General features: G+C 25.3%; 1 protein-coding gene across 2 annotated transcripts; it reads left to right on the top strand.

Moving 5' to 3' along the window:
* The first annotated feature begins 18,770 nt into the window (after positions 1-18,770).
* On the top strand, positions 18,771-22,237 carry LOC132924643 (zinc finger protein 521-like). 2 transcript variants are annotated; one of them, XM_060989065.1, is made up of 3 exons: positions 18,771-19,188; positions 19,261-19,389; positions 21,471-22,237. In XM_060989065.1, the coding sequence occupies exons 1-3, from the start codon at positions 19,021-19,023 to the stop codon at positions 22,062-22,064; spliced, it is 891 nt and encodes a 296-aa protein (XP_060845048.1). In that variant the 5' UTR covers positions 18,771-19,020; the 3' UTR covers positions 22,065-22,237. The 2 variants fall into 2 exon arrangements, with proteins under 2 accessions (XP_060845048.1, XP_060845049.1); XM_060989066.1 differs by having other exon boundaries at positions 18,775-19,188; positions 21,498-22,237.

Below are 22,237 nucleotides of genomic sequence, written 5' to 3'. Positions count from 1 at the left end.
GTTTTTCCTTAATTTTTTGTTTATTTTTTCCGACTATGAAAATAAGTACTAGGAAGTTTTAAATTTGACTTCTACATACTAGAATCTAGGAACTAGATCCACTTTCATATCCAGAACCACCAACGTTTTTGAAAATCGTAACAATTTAAAGACAACGCATTGTGTATTCATAAAAAAAAACACACATCATTGTAAATTCAATATATATATATATATCGCTCCATTCAGAATCTAAAATATAGCATAAAATCAACTTATCAATATTAAGGGCTAATAGACCGTGTCCACTCAAAATTGTTCTTTAGATCCAATGTAAATCATTGAATTCGTGATTCACATCCACCACGGTGACTCATTTGACTTCTAATGTACAGCTAGACAGTACCTGTCCACTTTTTTTTATATAAAATATTATTCATGGCTAACAATTCTTGAAAATGTAATACAAAATCCCACATAAATTGATCTTATAATATAGTTGTATGAATTATATTTATATACAAATATTAGAAATCATACGCACAATTTTTTACAATTTTTTTACGCATATTTGAAAATTATATGTTGACAAAATCCTTGAAATTCACGAATAATTTAAAAGAATTTTGTAGTAAAATTGTATAAAATGTTCAATTTTTTTGGCTAAGCTTTTAAAATTTAATACAAGGTTCCTCATAAGTAGTTCATCGTGTAGTCAAAACTCTAAAATAATAAAGACAGCTTTTTTTATAAACATTTTAAGTTTAAGTTAAAATTTGGACGAACGAAATTAGATATTTAAACGGAGAAGAACAATAATTGTAATTTAATATCAAACATATTTTTCGTAAGGTTTTCACACTTTTACTGATATTTTTATATTTTATATATACATTGATAAATGACATTTTTAAAAACATTTAGATTAATTATATGCTATTTATACCATGCATATTCATAATTTATACTGTTTTATGGTAAGTTGATATATTTACTAAAAGTTAATTACAATAATAATGATATGAAATATATATAATAAATATTATACAATATTAAAATAATTAAATATTAATTTTATAATATTATACCTAGTAATATGGGCTAATTAACAAACTGGCTCAGAATTGTATTTCGTATTATGCAATGATTTTTATTAAATACAAGCTTGACTCATACATTAGATGCAGTGATTTACTCAATTACCATAATACGATTACACATTTTTACTTTTTGGTTAGATAGTATAATAATAATTTAATAATATATTTTATTCCATTTGTTATTTGTGTACTTATTGAAATATTAAATTGTTTATTTTCTATTGGTCTTAAAATTATCATCAATTTCTGCTTCGACAACTAAGGCCATTAGCATTATAGAAAACAAATATATATAAAATATAAATAAATAATTTGTTAATTAAATACATATAGTTGTTGGTGTTATCTTATAATAATTGCAGCATTTGTGTTGCTTTGAAAAATGTTATGGTGTTTATTTCGTTGTCTGGATTTGGACTAGCTAGTCTTATTGTTCTGAGATTGTTTATTTTACTGTATATATTAAACTATAATACAACTACATTATAGAAGTAATATAATAATCAAAAAATGGTATTTAAAATTTCCTCAAATTACATAAACAAATAACTTCACTAAATATTCATAAAAATATAAAATTAATTATCCTTTTAAATATTGAAGGTCTTCAACATTTCAACTTTAATCCTTCATGAACAATTATCGTAACAAACGAGAATCTTCTATCAATTTTTTTAACCTTATTTGTAACAATGTAAGTTGAAATATAAACTTATGACAACTATACCAAGTATAGTAAATAGCAATGACTATTTGGTGAAAATTTCAAGTCTCTATACGGTTATTTATTATTTAATACAACAAATACAAATACTTATATATATATATTTAGATTTTTGGGTTTCAGTGTGAAATACTTATGAGAAACTTTGTATTAAACTTTCAAGCCTTAGCTAAAATACTGCACATTTTATAAACTTTCAACTGCAAAATCAATTTTCATAATTTCAAGAAATTTTATTAATATATGAATTTAAAATGCTAAAATTGAATTGTACGTATTTAAAAGCTTTTTATATAGTTATAATAACAACTTATGTGTTATCTTGTATTAAACTTTCATGCTTTTTAGCTGATCGAAAAATGTCTTATCAACGTATTACATAGAAAAAATGCAAAACATTTTCATAGTTATAAATTACTAAAAATAATCGAAAAATTTTGAAAATGTTATCATGTATATAAATGTATTATATTATACACATTTTGTGAAAATATCAAGTATTTTTGGTTATTTGTTTTTGAATCACAAAATATAAAAAAAATCTTATGAGTAATATTTATTTTACTGATGAATATGCAATGTTGTATAAATCTGAATTTCAATCGCCCATAAATTTGAATATTAAACATTTATACCTAACTGACTTTTAAATACACGGTCGAATTTAAATTTAGGTACCTATATTATGTAAAATAATTTATATTACTAACACTATTTAAACTCTAATAAATAATTAATTTAACTACTAAAATATGAATATTAATTTTTAATTCTATGCAAACAAATTGATTAAATGTGTTTATATACTTTGAAAATTTTTTAAAATCCATACTAATGTTAATGTCCAAATAAACCTTATATAAAGTAATGATAAGCTCAATAACCCTATTATGTATGTGAAACATAGGCTACGACAAAAAGTGATGATCAAAGTCTAGCAAAGTTTGAAAAAAAAGTGTTGCGACTAATTTTTTACTACAAAAGAAATCAGAACACGAGAGATAACGAACAAAGAAATAATGAAGAACTGAAGAAGTAATAAACATGTTAAACGACTCAGATATAATGTAAACAATGAAAAGCAGAAGGATAAACTAAGCAAGAGATGTATTTCGGGGCCGGGAACAAGTAATCAATAAGGTCACCAAGACCAAATAAATACTGGCAGACAAAAAATCGATAAGTCGCTTAAGACAGGCATGATTGGATAGAGTCCAAAAGACCTTATGTTGAACGTACAAAATTAGTAATAAAAAGTCAAAGAGATAACAACAAACGAAGAAGTATGGAGAGGTAATGGTTGAAGTTAAGAATCTAAAATGTCTATGTTAATAAAAAAAAAAAATAAAAATAATCAATTACTAAAATATTTAGTTACTTTCTATATTTTATAAGTATTTACTTTAACTTTATATTGACTAATTATTCAAATGTAAACGTTGAATAGTTTTTATTTGTTTATATAATTATATATTTATATATTTATATACATACAACTATGAACTATACTCTAAACTGAAGTCAGCTGAAGTTACTTACAAGTATAAAATACAGATTATATAGTTTAAAATATTGCCATACGATATACGAAAAAAAAAATAAAGTATATACTATACAAAATTGTAATTTATTATAACTTTTATCAGTTTTACCAATCTAACTAACATCTTTGTATGGCCTTTATAAGTCATAATTTGTTCAATAACAATTATAAGTATTTATTTACATTTCAAAGAGAACTACAATACATTTAAAACTTTTTAATCAAAATCTGTTTTTGTAGATATTTATTATCAAAATATTTTCATTAAATATATCTAACGTACAACAACATATAATTACCTATAGATTTTTTGAACATTGTTTTAAGCCATATTTTTACATTCTGGTGTAAGATACATGTAATATTTATATGTATAGATTATTTTTACAACAATGTATAATATATCATTAATCATAAGAAAAATTTAAGTGTAATAATGTAATATATATTATGTATGCACGTGTCTATGACAAATATTATTGTAATAGCCATCAACGTGCAACAAGTTAATAAAAATATATGTTCACAATAGAAAAATTTCGAATTTTATTACATATTATAAAAATTTAATTATGTTGCATAAGTTCCTTATGTGTTATTACTTAATGAATAGAGCGCGGATTCGTATATCGTATGCACTTGCATATTTATTCTAGCTGATCGTATGATATGCTTAGTGAACACAAAATTTGTTTCATAATATAACGATTTAAAAAATGAAATTTTTTTATTACATATTTCGACATATTTTATTTTAAGGGCTTATTTTACAATTTTAATTGCATATATCTTTTAGTGTATATTTCGATGTTTTTTTTTGTTTTTTAAACATTTTTGAAATATATAATATGGTCTATTATAATATAAGAAAAAGATATTATATTTTTATAGTTTCGATTAATATCAAAATAAATTAATAGGTATACTTGTAGGTATAAACGGTTTTCCCAAATAATCGGGGAAATAAAATATGTATACTAGATGATGAAAGTGACGTGAAAATGAAGAAAAGTAGATAAGTATCTATAGTATAGGGTTCCGTAGTTTTAGATTCTGAACGGAGTGATGAATGTATTGATTTTACAATAATGTGTTTTTTTTATTGTGTCTTTCATCGCGTTTTGGAAGAGTAATAGTGCCTTGATTTTTGACATCTAGTTGGTACTTTAGGTCAAAAGTAAAAAAATGTCAGTAGTTTTTAAACGCGTTAGGGAATCCCTAAAAAAGTAACGGGAATTTTTACGCATAACCAGTTTTTGAAAAAATCGATTTTTTTATTTTTCTGTAACTAAAAAATGAATCATTGATAATGTAAATAATTAAAATTTTCACCAAATGTTTATATTAGTGTTATCTATTTACGATTAAATTTTTTTAAATATTTTGACTTTATTTTAAACTTTTATAGACAATAGAAATTTTTGATTTGTTTTTAAGTTTTTTTTTTTTGAAATGCCTAAAAAAAAAATTTGGAGCTCCAAAAGATCTTTAAAATGTACTACAAGTTTTATTATAAGTTGTACTTATCGTAGAAAAAAAATCAAATATCGTTAATCACAATTTTTGTTTATAAGCACTAAAGTTCAAATGTTTACGAAAATCCCTAAAATTTGTAAAGAATAATTCATAAAATGTTTGTGATTTATACCTAAGGTTAAAAAACCCAATACAAAGTTCTCCATAACATTTTCTTCAAATAACTGTATAAAAAAATTTTAGCATCGATACAGAAAAAAATTATGAGCGTATAAAATAATTTTTTACGAAATTGCGTACAAATAACGATATATTACAATTTAAATATAGGTATTAGATAATAATATAATATATCCTACTAATTATCCTAGACTGACAATTCATCTCCGTTTAGAATGGTTTTTCGTATACAATGATTACCTGTCATTGTATTCAAATTTAACACATCCATTATAAATAGTAACCTACTATCCATCTCTACTATACAGCAGAGCGATACTCACTTGCCTACCCTTTTTTAAAATACATTGTATTAATTATTAAATGTTCAAAAAATAAATGTTATTTTTGCTAATATTTTTATGCATAATTTAATATTTTAAACATTTTATTGCATATATTATTTTATGCATATTTAAGACTTTTAGCGCATATAAATCCGCGAATAATGAGCTATAACTATTTAAAAACAAGTATACTGTATAGGTAATATTAATAACTTATACAATAACTATAGGCATAAACGCTTTAAACCATAGAGTACTCTATGCTTTAAACCTATTAATTATTATGATATTGTTATTATTTAATGATAGTATTGTTATATAATTTAGAAACCCATGCAGATATGTATAATATTGTTATTAATTTATATGTTATAGACAATTGAATTTAATAAAACAACGTAGTAGTTCCTGTAACGCATAGGTAGTGGCCGTAATACAAATTGTAATATAATATTATCAATGGCTATGAAGGTGTAATAGTCTAGGTATACCCAGTGATGGAGGGTCATATGGAAGGATGAGGTAACTGATATTTTAACATAACCTTTGATAATTAAAAACTTAATGTTGATCAATTTATAATTAAAATATTAATCAATAGTTAAAAATATTGTATCTTAATTACTTAATCAAATTTTACCTGTTTATCTAATATTTCACTTGCAGTGTTAACATTTACAATTCTACGATAACAGCTATTTTAGCCAAGTCTAGAATAACATGATAATTACACAGCTTATAAAATATCAAAGGGTTAACATTTTAAATATAATTTTAATCTAACTAAAATAAATGAGAAAAACCTAAAAATATTGTAATTTATACTTAATAATATAAATGTTATATGTTTGAACTGCTATTCTAATAATATTTATTGGATTTATATAAATATTTATTTTAAGCCTAAAGCACATTTATTAAGTATAGTATTTACCTTAACAAAGGCTTAACATTGGTTCTACTAATATTTAATGTTTTCATTGTTGCATGGGAAAAACAATTTTGATATCAACAATTGCAAGAAGATATTTACATTTTATCAGATTATAGAATAAAAACCATTTTTTATTACTATTCACATTATTTGTTTATTGTTTTTATAAACTTATCAACAATATATAATATTATTACAAATGTTGAAAATAGATCACGTGAGGATAAATCACCCCTCATAACTCCCCCACCCGTTTACAACAGTTTTGTTAATTCTGCTATAACATATGCACGGTCACCACTCACCATAAGACGATCATCGCACGACCATGCAATCATCATTCAATTCAGTGCTGGGTAAGTTACGATAATAAATACTAAATTATAATACATAATACATTATTACTAGTTACATTGAAGTTAAAGTAATGAAGTTACTTAACTAAAATATTGTAATGAAGTTACTTTACTTTCAAGTTTCAATTTAATCTAAAAAGTAATTACGTTACTTCCACGTTACGAAATAAAACAGTATACATGTATTTCTTCAATTTTCTTTTAATAATCGTTATGTAACGTAATTAGAAACACCTACAATAACTAAATAATATTTCCACTTTAAAAAAAAAAAATATATTTAACAATTATTAATTTTTAGCTATTTTTGTATGTTTGTGTTAAACATAATTTAACATAATAACATTAGTCAACACGACATGTTTATAGAAAACGTTGTATGTATTTGAAAAAAAGTAAATTTAAAATATAATTTATTTAAATAATTTTATTGTAATTAGCGTGATTCAAAACGTTGAAACTGAATAGCGACGAGTTAAAATTAAATATAAATTTACATTAATTATCCATAAGGTACCTATAGTCGGTATCGATGAAATTTATTGTATTATTTAATTATTATATTATTAATCAAAATAAAAATGTATATTGCATTTTCGTATATTATACTATGTAGGTGCATATTGGAAAAACAACCCCAACGAAAGTGGCGATATCTAGTGTTGCGTTACAAATAATAAAAAAAAGTAACGTATACGTTACAGTAACGCGTTACTTTCGTTACGTTAACATTACTCGACACTGGCAATCACATATAAATATTTAATTATTATTTTATAGGTATACCACTTCCTCTACCAGCCGTCGTCACCGATTAGTTGCAAATTATAATCAATTAATATTATGTCACACACACACACACACACACACACACACAGCAACAACTACGAGGCGTCCGCGTAGTGTATCAGAACACATACGCCCCAGTGCAAACGATTAACGACATCGCGATATTACACGGCTCATAATAATATATCGTATGACACGTCGTGGGCGTCTTTGGCGGGCGGTGCGTTTATGTCGCGCGAACGCGCGCGCGCGCCAGGAACAACCGACCTCCGCCGCCGCGCGCCGCCAACACGGATGATAGTTATTATAATTACAGCGTCGACGCGTCGTCACTAAAAACCCAATGGTATTGTATTATGTTACATCTTACGTGCACATTTACATATTACTATATGTATACATATGTATATAATATTATCATATTATGTACGCCTCGCAACGCGCCGTATAGTTGCAAAACATCAGCCTCGCGACGCGGACGGCTCCGTTGTTATTATTGTCGGGCAGGTACCTATACGTATATAATAAATATACTGTAAGTTATTGTTTGCGAGTATAACATTATTTCGCATCATTGCACGTCGGCCGCCGCCCCGGTGCATCGCCTATAATAATAATACAATATAATAATTATTGTACTCGTAGTGTCATTGAGCATAAAATAATAATAAACTACACGTTATAAACATCGTCGTCAATATGTATATTATTATATTGCACATCGCGATAATAATAATTGTACAAAGTATAAACCTATTACCTGTGTATATTTTAGTATTACGCGTTGTTATGATGTATAATTATTATTATAGGTAAGTACGCGTCTATTGCGCTCGCGCAAGCGGTGCACGCGGAAAACTGCAACTCGCTCATCCGCAGTCCGCCGATGCAATATTCGCACTCGTTGTCCGTTTACGACGTTATGTACTATAGCGATTATTATACAATGTCTGCAATGATATTATAATATTGTGTCAATTCATACCACCTTTACTTTAAAACACGGGGTCTGCCCACCACTTTCAGTGGATAACATTGCTACACCTTCTTCCGATACAGTGAGATATATTTAGGCCTCGCCCTAGACAAAAGATTAAAGATTTATTTGTAAGGAACCCACACATCCGATCCAAAAGACTAAATTTTAACTCTGGCTCTCGTTTGCTCAAAACTATGTTAGTAAAAAACAAATGCATAAGTTTGAAAAATAAACTACTGATCTACAAAACGTTCTTAAAACCTATCTGGACTTACGGTATATTCAATTATGGGGTGCGGCGCAAAAAAATCGAATACAAACTTATCAAAATATCACTCTACGTCAACTTACTAATGCTCCGCCATACATTCTAATCTAACACTCCACAATGATTTACATGTTAAAACGATCGAAGAAGAATCTATAATATATTATAATCGATTCTTCTCTCGTTTGGCAAACTATATAATAACCCACTAATCAGTATAACTTAAATACCTTAACGCTCTCCAATAATCCTTGCCGTCGACTGAAAAGGAGATGGTGCAGAGATCAAATAAAGATAATAATAATCAATTAAATTCACTCAAACTCGTCTCTCTCCTTGTTTCTTCTCTCTCCTAATATAGTAATATCTTATTAAATCTTTCCACAATCACCCCTCAAGTAAAGATTCACTAGTGGGTGACTTCTTATTTTCTTAATCACGCATACCATGTTCTTTTTTTTTCTTTCTTCTCTGTTCACTTATACTTATTATGCTAAGTAGTATAGATTGTATATTTATTATAAAAATAAAAAATAATAATATTATATCGCCGTATACATATATCGTCACGAAACTGTCGTGGATAATAATATTGATAATACAATAAATTATAATATCGATGTATCGACTATCGCCGTTATAAGTTATAATGATATTCGTTATTATAATATATTATATCTTATATACCTATTATATAGGTAAAGCTGGTGATCTGCAGCCGCGTTACTACGATCCTGCATTCCTGCGTTGAGTGATGTTCGAAAATATATCTATGTATTATAAAATAACAAACAGGTAGGTATATCTATTATTATTATTAAAAAATATATATAAAAAAACCCAAATAATCACACTTTTTGTACATTTTAGATTTATTATTAACTGATAGATTATTGTTCACGGAAAAGCGAAAACATTATGATATCGCACTTTTTCCACCCCTAAAAACGCATTATTTTAGAATCTCAAAATAGATCAGTTATATAGTGATATTTTATTATTTTAACATTTAAATTTATTTTTTTAATGCATCAACGGTGGCTGAAAATAAAAAAAATTACTGTATTAACAACAATATAATCTATTAGGATATTATGTAAATAATATTATAATTTCATACTTTATATGATACAATGGTACAAATTAGAAAATTTATTTTTACATCTAGAAATTTAGTTAAATTATTTAAAAATAAAATAAAACTGTATTATAATAATATGTATGATGTATATTATGTATATTATTTTATTATACTATATTCTCATCCGCTCTAGTTTTAGTTCTGTGACTAAATAACCATGTGTGTGTGTGTGTGTGTTATGTACCACTGTATCAGAGGCAGTATTCATAGTAGATTTAGTGTACAGGGAGAGTTCGTATTTCGTAATTTGCAACAAAATAAAGATATGTAATTTGCACCACAGCAGGTAGCCGAAAATAGTTTTTGTAATTTGCACCAAAATGAATATCAAAGACATTATTCTGATATAAAACGTAATATATATAATAGTAAGAGAAAAATATTGCCAAAATATCCAATATCACTGAACTTCATTTCATACATTGTTGTTGGCTATAGATATTAAAACACATAAAGGTTAACCATTAATTTTATCAAAACATAATTCTGATAAAAATATAATTATATTTTCTTGCCAAACAAATATTTATTTTCTTATGTATATGTAAAACAATTTAATATCTTGGTATAGATTGTACGTCAACACTGACGTTCGCCAACGTAGAACGGTGTAAATACTTAATAGGCGAGAAAATAACTACTCAGATTCTATAATTATTTAATATATCATGCTCAAATATCGAAACCTCGATACTATACCTATCTTATAATAATCGATTTTGATTTTGGTGTAAATTACACATGTTGTAAATATTTAAGATAAATTTTAGTGCAAATTGACGCAGTATGATACTTATTCTATATAAATGCAACAAAAGTCATAATGCTTTATTGCATAGAATTATTATATATTTACGAATTTTAATATCAACTTGATTTATTTGGACCCAGGAAGCTTCGTTGTTTATTGCCACACATTTTATTTGATTATTATTTTGTTATCCATTTTTTTATAACTCAGTGTGTTATTGTCTTATATTGACCAAGTCATTTTGGAATAGAAAAACGTATAATATCAATGAAAAAAAATTATTCCAAAATCTGCGAAAAGTGTGTAATATAATGTATTATTAGTATTTACTCTATATTATTATTTATTCTTGACCCGTACGAATAACTAAATTTTAGTATAATTTATTATGCGTTCCAAAAACCGGGTTGAAAGCATGCGCAGGGTATCTTGGCTACGTGATTACGCGAGTCACCGAACACCGGAGAGTTCTTTGCAAGTTTTATACCTATATTATAACATAGCTATAATTGTTTCTATGCTCTAAATATTATGAATCGTTGAAACGTTACTGATCAGTTGATCTCACTATCATAAAACGAATATAATTATATGACTTTTTTTTGTTATTATTTTATTTTAAAACGACAAACAGCTACAACTGCAGTGATATAACAATTTCATTTTACTTTAATCTTTAATATAAAATAATGCACTAGATATTATATGAGCAAATTTGCAATCCTCTTATTTTAAACGGCGTGCGTCTTGCACTTCGTCACTCTTGCATTTCTACCCGGTATCATAAACGCGTTAAAATCACTACCCCTGCACATATATAATATATTATTAGGTAAATTATATTATAGTACGTCGATTGTCAGCGGGGTTGTACTGAAATATTATTCCCACCAATCAAAGGTCGGTCGACAATAACGAAAAAACAGCAAATGCAATGACAGTTGGACAGCAGCGAGGCTATATTATCGTTGACCGTCGTTCGTAGATTACCTATCATTAATTATTTAATATTTATTATTACAATAAGTTAAATGTTATTAATAATGGGTACACATGAATAATTGATATTATGCATAACTGCATAAGTAATAAGTGTTTGTTATTTTATGGAAATGAAAACTTGTATCTATACATTTAGACGCATATGTAAATAGGTGATGTACCTATACCTACATTGGCTATACTGTGCTGCGAATTGTGATTAATAATAAAATGTACATTTATATAAACTTGTCGAAGTCACGTACCTATATAGTATTATATTATTAATTATTATAATACAGTATTTATTAGTCGTAAGAAAGTAAAAATAATATCTACCAAGACATATGCTAAAATTAGCATATAAATCGAAAATATATGTACCTATATTTATATTTTAGCTATGTACATAAAATGATAAATTATCAATAAAAAAAATAGAAGGCATCACTTGTACGAGAGTTAACACTTCACGTATGACGTGTTCATGAAGTCTTTAGTTATTTACATAATAATTTTGTTCCTAAATAATAAAGTATAAATTCATATTATGTATACTCAAATAATTAATAAAAATAATTAATAATATACTTAAACAATGATTTATGTATACTTACTATTATGGATGTACTACATACACGAAAGTACCTACCTATTAGAATAATATAGATAGGTATATGGTAATGTAATACGTTTTCTAACGCGTTTGTTATAAATTATAATATTAGTAAAATAAAATCTAAATTTAAAAAGCAGTTCATTCCGGATTGAACTTTATATAGTTTGAAGTGAGCCATCAAAACAGATAAGTAAGTAGTGGGGGCTTATTTATATGGCTGCATCCGAATTGCATGCCAAAAAAAAAAAAATTCCGAATTGCATGCCGGGTACCTACCTATTACCACCTACAAATTTATCTTTATTTATCATACACTTACGTGCATAACTTAAACTTTTTTTTTGATTTTTCTATTTTTTTTAAAAAAAATCATGAATAGTAACGCTTTATGATATGGTTGTTATAACTGATTAGTTTCTAGATTGAAATATTTTGTAAGCATTATTATATTAATATGAAATAATATTATAAGATAAAAAATGTATTAGAGCTACACCCGAAGTATCCGTACAGGCTCTTTACACCAAATCAGAAAACCAAAAATAGTATTTATCCTCACGCTCAATAATGCAACAAAACTTAACACGGATGCATTTTGTACGGACAACGAAGTGCACGGGACAGCTAGTTATATATTATATATTTGCACCATATTGTATATTGTCAAAAAATACTTCACCAAATTTTATAATAATTAAAAAAAAAAATAGATCAAAAATCAGAAATCAAAAATAAAGATTAAGTTGTGCACGTAAGTGTATGATAAATAAAGATAAACTTGTAGGTGGTAATAAGTAGGTACACGGCATGCAATTCGTACAGGCCTCTCTAAGAGACGGCATGCAATTCGGACATTCCAATTTATGTTTATTTTCTTGGCACGCAATTCGGATGCACATCCCAACATATTTTAATTTTTATAGTTTAGGCATCAAAAATTGATACATATTCAAAAATCAATTAAGTTTATTTGGAAACTAATTAAAACATTGAAAGTATTAGTCAAAAATGTATTTAAAATAAAATCAAACATTATCCGAAAAAAATAAATCGATTCGCTAACATTTGTGAAATGTGTTTCATACAAATATGAACACCTGTAAAATTATAAATAAATTATTTCTATCAATATTTAAAACAATATAATTGTATTTCCCGATCCTCCCGAACCCCTTTGCCACAACATATACACGTACGCATTAAAATATAAATAAGGTAACATAATAGGTAATCGTTCAACTGTAATGTTTCTGTTAAATTTAAATTTAATGATAAAATATAATTTAAAAATATGATTATGATCGTCAGGAGCTGACCGCTTATATTACTAAAGTAATTTATTTTACTATTAGTAAAACAATATATTAGGTAAATGTTTTAAGTATACACGCACGAATAATGTTTTTAAATTACAATAAAATAAATAAGTTCATTATTCTTCATTTATAATCTAATTTTGTTCAAATTTTAATTTTGAATTTCAAATGTGTACACAAAAATCAAGTTTGCATATTATATATTAAATTATCATCTAGTTACAGTATGAACTATAACTATTTATAAAGAATCTTTTATTAAATATTCAAAATTTAACTATGAGAATTGAACGGTATATGTAGGGGCGCAATTTCAATGAAAAAACTGGGAGTGCTGAAGCTTCTCTATCTTTTTTTATGATGTTATCTTAAGTTTATGAATACTTTTTGCTATTAAAATCCAAATTAACATGAAACATTTTGGGGATGCTAAGCACACCCAAGCCCCCCTCCCCCCAAATTGCCTCTATGGGTACCTATATACATTTTTAACTATATAATAATTAGTAAATATTTGTGATTTTAACGAATTTTTTTAAAATTATAATTTCAAATGCTTGTAAAAAATTCTAAAACCAGATAAGTAACAATTAAATATCAATATATTGCATGTTCCGTATAATCATAAGTCATGACTCAAGAGCATACATCCAATTTTCGTAGTTAAACTTTATTTACAGTTCCGTTATAGAGTATAATACGAGTATTATATTATAATTCATAATTTACCGTTTCTAGGTTCATAGGAATTACCCATGATCACTCAGCGTCCACAGTGCCTCAAATGACGACAATATTGTTGAGTGGTTTTCGGTTCTAGGAAACAATAACTGTATAATAATTTATCACCTCACCGTATGCGCAAGATACTTATAATATTTTCTGTGGCCTGCGTGGATGATCGGTAAGTCTTTCAATGTCATTTCCATGTATCGGTAATATAAATATTCCAACTATTATATTTTTTTAAATGTATTACTTTGTTATAGAAATTCAGAAAAATATAAGGTCCCACTAGCTGTCTTTACGAAAAGAAAAAACCATATTTACCGACGCACCATACAAATTTGACACCAATATCTATATATTTGATCGCACTCTTTGCCAAATCGGATATTCTAATATCTCAACCCGTATAACTATATATAAAAATATACTATTATAGTATTATATAAATATTATTATAAGTTACAACTATATTTCTCCTCGAATGACTTTTGTTATTTGGTTGTAATTCAAAAACAAAAAAAAAAACCGTAGAAATTGTTAGCAAATGTTTATGTTTATATTTCCTATACCTACATGATTTTTTATGTATTTTAACTTTTTCAAAGCTATTTATAAACATTAGAAAGGTTCGAATGATCACGCATTGGTTACTAGTTACTACGCACACATTTACACACATTAACTAGAGAATTGCCTATAGTAACTCCTTAAAAATGGTTGGAATTGAAAAAAGGGAATCGATAAATAATCAAAAACAGTAATATTCAAAATAAATTGAGTTATGTGTATGTTAGTTATTAATTTTTAGTGAAGTGGATAATTTTTATAAGCCAGTAGATTAATATTGCAACTTAATTGCTTCTATTTTTTGTTACGATGATATCTACCTATATAATCAGTAGTCAATAGCTTAATTAATTAATGTATTCAAAGGAAACCTATTTATAAATTATAATTAACAGCAGTGAAATAAATACAGTGTGCAATGGTATACAAAGTTATAACTTTCCTACTAACAATAAATTTTAGTAAACAAATAACATGTAATATTTAGGTAGCTAATGTTTAAGAATACATTTTAATAGTATTTATACCTACTTTATGAATTTAAAACACATAATATAGTGAAAGCAGTGTAGCATACATTATATAATTAAACTACTATAAGTACTTGCTAGCTACTATTTTAATTTTAAACAATAGTTTATTAATAATAATAAATATTGAACAAAAATGTCACTAGAAAAATAAATATATTTAATAAAAATATTATTGGAAACTATTAAAATCAAATAATACAAATTAATTTATGAGAAGTGCCCAAATTTTTCAATACAAAATAAAAGTTAATTTCATACAATATTTATATTCAAATTATCACATATTCATTCAAATGTTTAGTTTTATTATTGTAAAGCTGTAATAATAATAAAAAAAAATGATAGTAAATTTTGAAATTTAAATTGTTTTATATTGATGAATTAATTACCATATTTATCTTACTAGATTTAATGTGAGTGATAATTTTTTTATTATAAAACTTAAATGTAAGATAATTTGTCTTCATAAGTATGTTGGTTTTTACAATCTTTTAATTTTTAAGCAAGTTAAGACTATGTAAAATAACACAATTTAAAAATGCTTATAAATCATTTAAACACATTTATAATAAAAGAATTAAGAAATCAATATACTAACACAAATTATTAAACTTGAAGTTTGTTAACAAATCAATTCATCATGGATACTATTAGTATTAAAAGCAACAACACAAAATTGGTTCTGATGAACACACATTTGCTAAATTAAATCTTTTAATCAACACCATTAATCAAAAGCAAAACATTTATTTTAGGTTTGTTTGTGGAAGTTTATTTTTAAAACATCAAAAGCATTTGTTGTATTATAATGCTTTATATTAAATTTTTATATTTTATTTATTGTATGATTTATAAATGTATAAAAAATAAATATAAATAATATTTTAAATTATATGATATTTTTATTATACTATTTTATTCTAGAATTTTATGATAAAACACATGACTGACTCAATTTATTATTAATCTACTGTATTAGGTGTGTAGCTAATAGAATTTAAACAGCAGATATTCTTACATACAACTAACAATGTTTATTTATTATATACTAATTACTATAATATTAATATTATAATAATATTTCACTTTATAATTTTACAATAATAAATACATTTTTTTATTATATAATATATAATAATAAATATAAATATACTTTCAAATGATAATATATTGTCATTGATTATAATATAAATAATATAATATAATGCAATAAACGATAATATATATATATATATATAGCATATACAAAATTAGTAACAATAGCAATCTAGTTTATAATAAACATTGATTAAAAATTACTGATACTTATTGTAATATTTTAATTATAAACAGTACCATGACTAAATAAATAAACAATTTAGTCATGAACAGTATAGAGAAACTTTTATACCAGTTATGTCACCAAAAGGATCAGTAAAAATTAGCAGTAGGTATATAGACATAACCATTTAAGAATTGTAAATGGAATTATTTTTTTAACACAATGAGAACAACAAAATTACTATGATATAGAGAATACTGCAGATGTTTCAATGAATCTATATTTTCAACTTTGACTTGTGAACTAAACATAAAATTTAGATCAATAGATTCACATTAAATAAAATAAAACTTACTTTTAAACCTTAAAATAATTTTCTGACTTAATCTTTTAAATTAATGATTATACTGTAAAGATTTTTTTTAAACATTTTTATTAGTGATATTTATAATATTTACAAATTAATTAGATATAATAAATACATTTATTGAAAACAAAAGTATAGGATATATTATGATATTGAATATTTTGAGTAGACAAATGCCAACCCAGAAATTTGACGATGAGACCATTTACCAAAGCTACCTTTTTGCAAATATGTTTTAACCAGCTATATATTCAAGCAAAATTCATATGAACATTGACAATTTTTAAAATGTACTCGTAATCTGTAACAAAAGATGCAGATAGATTTCAATGATTTTTACTGCAATAATGTCTAATGATACAAAAACTAATATTAAACAATTTTACCTTAATTTAAATTATGTCCATTGGATTTGAAAGAGATTTGAATATTTCAATTTATCGTTTCCATTTGAAGCTGTAACAAAGTTTTCATTTTATTTTAACGATAATAAAAACATTATACTGTTACTTATTACATAGTATTTAAAATAATATTAATCAAAGTAAAGACATATGTATATAATGTGAATCGCGGACAAAAAGTCCGAGCACATTTTTAGAGTCGTACAAAAAGTCCGAAAATACATAATATTTTATATACCTAATTAATATTTATTTTAAAAATTTAAAAATGTACACATATTATTATATTTTTGTATAACTAACAAAAATATAACGGAAATCCACTAATTATGATATAAGTAGGTACTATTTTTTTTTTGTTTTAGTTTAGATTGACGTGTTTATAAATAAAAAAAAATCATTGTTTGTTAAAATGCGTTTAGTTATAAATAAATGTTGATATTGTTGTTCTAATATGTTGTAATAAATTATATAATTATAAATGAAAATAAGAAAATAGAAAAATATATAATAGTATAATGTGTATAATAATATAATGTCTACAAACATTTTTAAATTTTTAAAATAAATATTAATTATATAAAATATTTTGTATTTTTGGACTTTTTGTCCGACATTAAAAATGTGCTCGAACTTTTTGTCCGACTATAAAAACTAAACCCGGATTTTTTGACCAACTTTTTTTAAAACGGACTTTTTGACCGATTATCATATAATGTATACATTACCATTAAACTATTAGTTTTAAAATGAAAAAAATTAAAGGCGGTGCCAAAAAGTGCTGAGATTTTTATTCGTCTAAATAATATTTACCATACAGTTAAAAAAAAAAGACGCCAACTATAATAACGACTGCAACACGTAAGATCAAAGCGGTGTACCGCGGTGCTGCTCTTAAACAATGGAAAATTAATAAGTTTACTTGTTTACAATTTGCAACTGACAGACCTATTTTAGTATTTTCATCGGTTCTTAATTCATTGAAATTAACTACAATTTTCTTTCTAATCAGGCAAAATTTACTCATAACTATATTCTTGTAATGGACTATTAGTCGACTGTAGTTATAAGTTTCATCGGTCTTCGATGAGTGGGTGAGGCTACTGAGGCTTATTGCATACCTTGCTCACAGTAAAAAAAAGCTACAGATTTTATACGGTTGTAGGTACGACGGCCTACAATGAGCTGTAGAGAATAGCAAACAATAGTGTTCATACCAAATTCGACAAAAACCTGCTTACTTATAAGCAAGTGTCAGGTTTTTATTTGATTTGATAAGAACATTTGGGGCCGTTTTAATAGGTACTGCTCGTTGTGTAACCATAGCATCTATATTCTATAGCCGTCGTCAAAAAGCTGAACAGCGCATTCTCTCGGTTATTGAATAAGTTTTATTTAGCTTTATATTGTTTTAATTTCGGTGTAGCGTCCTGCTGTATTATCACTGACGCTGTTTCTGTGATTGGATTACTAATTTATTACTGTTCTTAACTTCTTACAAGTTGGTATATATTTTTATCAAAGAGGATTATTATTAGTTGTTTTTAAGTTTTTAACATACACTACGTTACTGAATTTCTTATAATCTTATCGGTATATCTATCCGATGCTTATCGTTCGACGTTCATTGCTTGTGAAATAAACTTTTTGTTATTTTACTAATTCGTGAATATAGCAGAAAACCGTTAGTAAGTAAAATGTCTTTTCTAAACGATGATACCCCGCGTCGATTACACTCACAAATGAATATCTGCCGAATTTGTTTGAAATATAACACTAATGATAATCCATTTTTCGATGTTTTTACTGATAAATTGCAATGTCTCAATATATACGATGTGTTGAAAAATTTGTTTGATATCAACGTAAGTTGAACACAACATGAAAATATGCAAATAACTTGTGTTTCTGTAATTGAGTTTATATATTATTTTTAGGTCGAACCAGGTGACTTACGGCCGAAATACATTTGCCAACATTGTTATAACAAAGTGTCAGAATGGCTTGATTTCGTATTAAAAGCACACTATAGCCAGTTTTGTATCAACGAAATGATTTACGATGCTGTAAGAATTTCATGTTATTTATAGTTTATACTACCTGTACATGTTGATTTTAAAACCCTATAAGACTTACATAATATAGATTTATTAGGTTAAAACTACTGTCATTATTAACATTAGGTATTAGATGATTATAAATTGTAAAATATTAATTATTTATATTTAATCCAGAGACCGATTAAGTATCAGAGTTGCCTGGAGGAATATATACTTATTGGTACCACAAATCAATAAACCATAAAAATATTTTTCAAATCTATTATAATAAGCTATTCTAATATACTAATATATAAATGTAAATATTATAATGGCACTTTTTCAAAACAAAAAACACTGAATAATTTACCATTCTGGCTAAACATTGTTTTAAGTTCTATATCAAATTAAATATTTAACGACACAGCACTTCTTAAACTATTTCTTCTAGTGACATCTAATCTAATGATCTAATACTAGTAAATACATACTAAGTAGTATTATCACTTATGATAATCCTTTACATGTAAAGGAACCGATATTTAGTATATTGCGTTTCACCTAAAAATAAATTTGGATTTTACTTACCAATTTGTTATCTAAAATAACATAAATAATTAAACGTTATATGTACATAATGCACACATAGTACCTAAATATATTATTTATATAAAATAAATTGCTGCAGTTTGTATATCTTATTGGTTTTGTCACAGATAGTATAATAGTTCAGAAAAGGTGTAATTTTTCTTTCTCAAGGTTTTTAGGTACTTTGTTTACTTTTAATTAACATTTTTTCAAAATACTTAAAGTTCATTTAAAATTTGAATATCAGTATAGCCCATGAAATAGCACAGATAATATTATTAACTTAGATAATATCTAGTATTAAAATAAACAATTTTTTCTATGTTGAACATTTTGTGAATAAGTAAGACAGAAAAAGCACTTGTGGGTTGATGTAGCATTGTCCTAATTAATAGGAACATTAGAATTAAAGTAATATAAAGTTTCAACTAAATTTTAAAATAATTTTATAATTTAAAATGTAAATGTTAATCTAATCTGTGCAAACAAAATGTTGGTTATTTTATACTATGTACATTATTTAACTATTATTAAAAAAAAAAAAAAATGTTTTTAGTTACTTTTAGGATTTTTATTTGCATGAAATAAATATATAAGTGCAATTTATTATTATAATGAAATATGAAATTAAGTTTATGAATAACTTTTTAGAATATTCTTGTGTAAATGAGAATTTATTATTATGTTGTGCTCAAGTCAGAAAAGTGGTCTAAACCTTTTTAACTTATTTTGAAAAAATAAGCATAAAAATAAAGTGAATTTCAATCATAAATATAGGCTGAGTTTTAATCTATTATACTGCCAACGCAAGTTTCATTCAAAGTTATATAGGATTTTTACTGTTCATATTCTAGTATTTTTCAGTTTTTATATTATGTGCTGAAAAATATTCAAAATGAAATTTATATTAAAATTTAGAAATCAAAACTAATAAAAATAAAGGGAGAGAGGACATAGAAAAAGAAGATATTATTAAAAAATAAAAATGCTACGATTCAATTTGAAAAAAAATATGTATTACATATTGAGTTTGTATAAATATTTAGTATCCATTGTATAAAATATAAATATTTACATATTTATTATATTCATTGATTTATAATATCAGTGCATAACCATATCACATAAGTTTTATATTATTGTACGATCTAATAAAGTGTTGATAATAAAATAATGACCTATTGAATTTCTGAAATATTATCGATGTCAATATTATTTTTTGTATTGATAATACAACACTATGTATATACCTATTAAAATTAATATTAATTATTATCTACATTCCAACCTAATCTTTACTAGTATATTAATACAAAATACTCACTTTCTCAGTAGGTACTCGCCCTTACCTAATTTTAGATATAAGTCAATTATTTTACAATAATCCTGTGGCCAATCCTGTATCAACAAAGTTGATACCATAGAACGATATAGTACCTATATATTTTATAATGGTAAAATCTAAAAAATCTACTTAATAATATTATATTAATTTAATTTTAATTATATTTCTTATTTAGATTAATAATAAAGATTATTACTTACAGCAGCCAATCACTTCTCCTTCGTCATCTGTCATTAATATACCTAATGATGATAACCAAGACAACTCAAATAATAACTCATCAACTTCTTCAAATTCTCCTTCACCATCTGTCATTAGTATACCTGATGATGATAACCAAGACAACTCAGATAATTATTCATCAACTTTTCCAGCACCTATAAATAATTTATCTAATAATGAAGATAATCAAGAAAACTCATATTGTATGCCATCCACTTCTACAGCTGACATATATATAATAAAGAAAAAAATAAATCTTATACCATATGGGTTTTATTCATGTATAATTCGATCGTGTAAAAAATCCTTTAAAACTTTCCAAGGATTCAAAACACATTACCGTCGTCATCGTAATGTTGCAGATGCTGTTATGTGCTGGAAATGTAACAATACATTTCCTAACAAGAGCACTATGCACTCACATCAAATGAAACGTGAATGTGTAGTGTTTCCTGGTATGTTTGGCTGCCTTTCGTGCCCTGAATCATTTGATGACCTTCAAAGCTTAAGCATTCATAAATATAACATGCATATTGTTCAAAATTAAATAAATTATAGATAATGATATTATAATTTTTTAATTAATAAGTACTTTTAATATTTTCTTTATTTTTTATTTTTTATGTATTTCTCTCTTTGTAATTATTATTATTAATTTTATCAATATTTTATAATTTGTAAAATTGTCAAGAGTTTAATAAATAATACATAGATCTAATA

Source organism: Rhopalosiphum padi, chromosome 3 (genome assembly GCF_020882245.1).
Source record: "Rhopalosiphum padi isolate XX-2018 chromosome 3, ASM2088224v1, whole genome shotgun sequence".
Classification (NCBI taxonomy): domain Eukaryota; kingdom Metazoa; phylum Arthropoda; class Insecta; order Hemiptera; family Aphididae; genus Rhopalosiphum; species Rhopalosiphum padi.
The sequence above is the reverse complement of the archived record's forward strand: the minus strand, read 5'-3'. Positions and strand labels throughout refer to the sequence as shown.

What these genes read in the sequence shown, in the direction of transcription:
- LOC132924643 (XM_060989065.1), top strand. Translation starts at nt 19,021, where the DNA reads ATGTCTTTTCTAAACGATGATACCCCGCGTCGATTACACTCACAAATG. An exon ending in AAAATTTGTTTGATATCAAC is followed by an intron (nt 19,189 to 19,260) that starts GTAAGTTGAACA and finishes TATTATTTTTAG; the next exon opens with GTCGAACCAGGTGACTTACG. An exon ending in ACGAAATGATTTACGATGCT is followed by an intron (nt 19,390 to 21,470) that starts GTAAGAATTTCA and finishes TTTCTTATTTAG; the next exon opens with ATTAATAATAAAGATTATTA.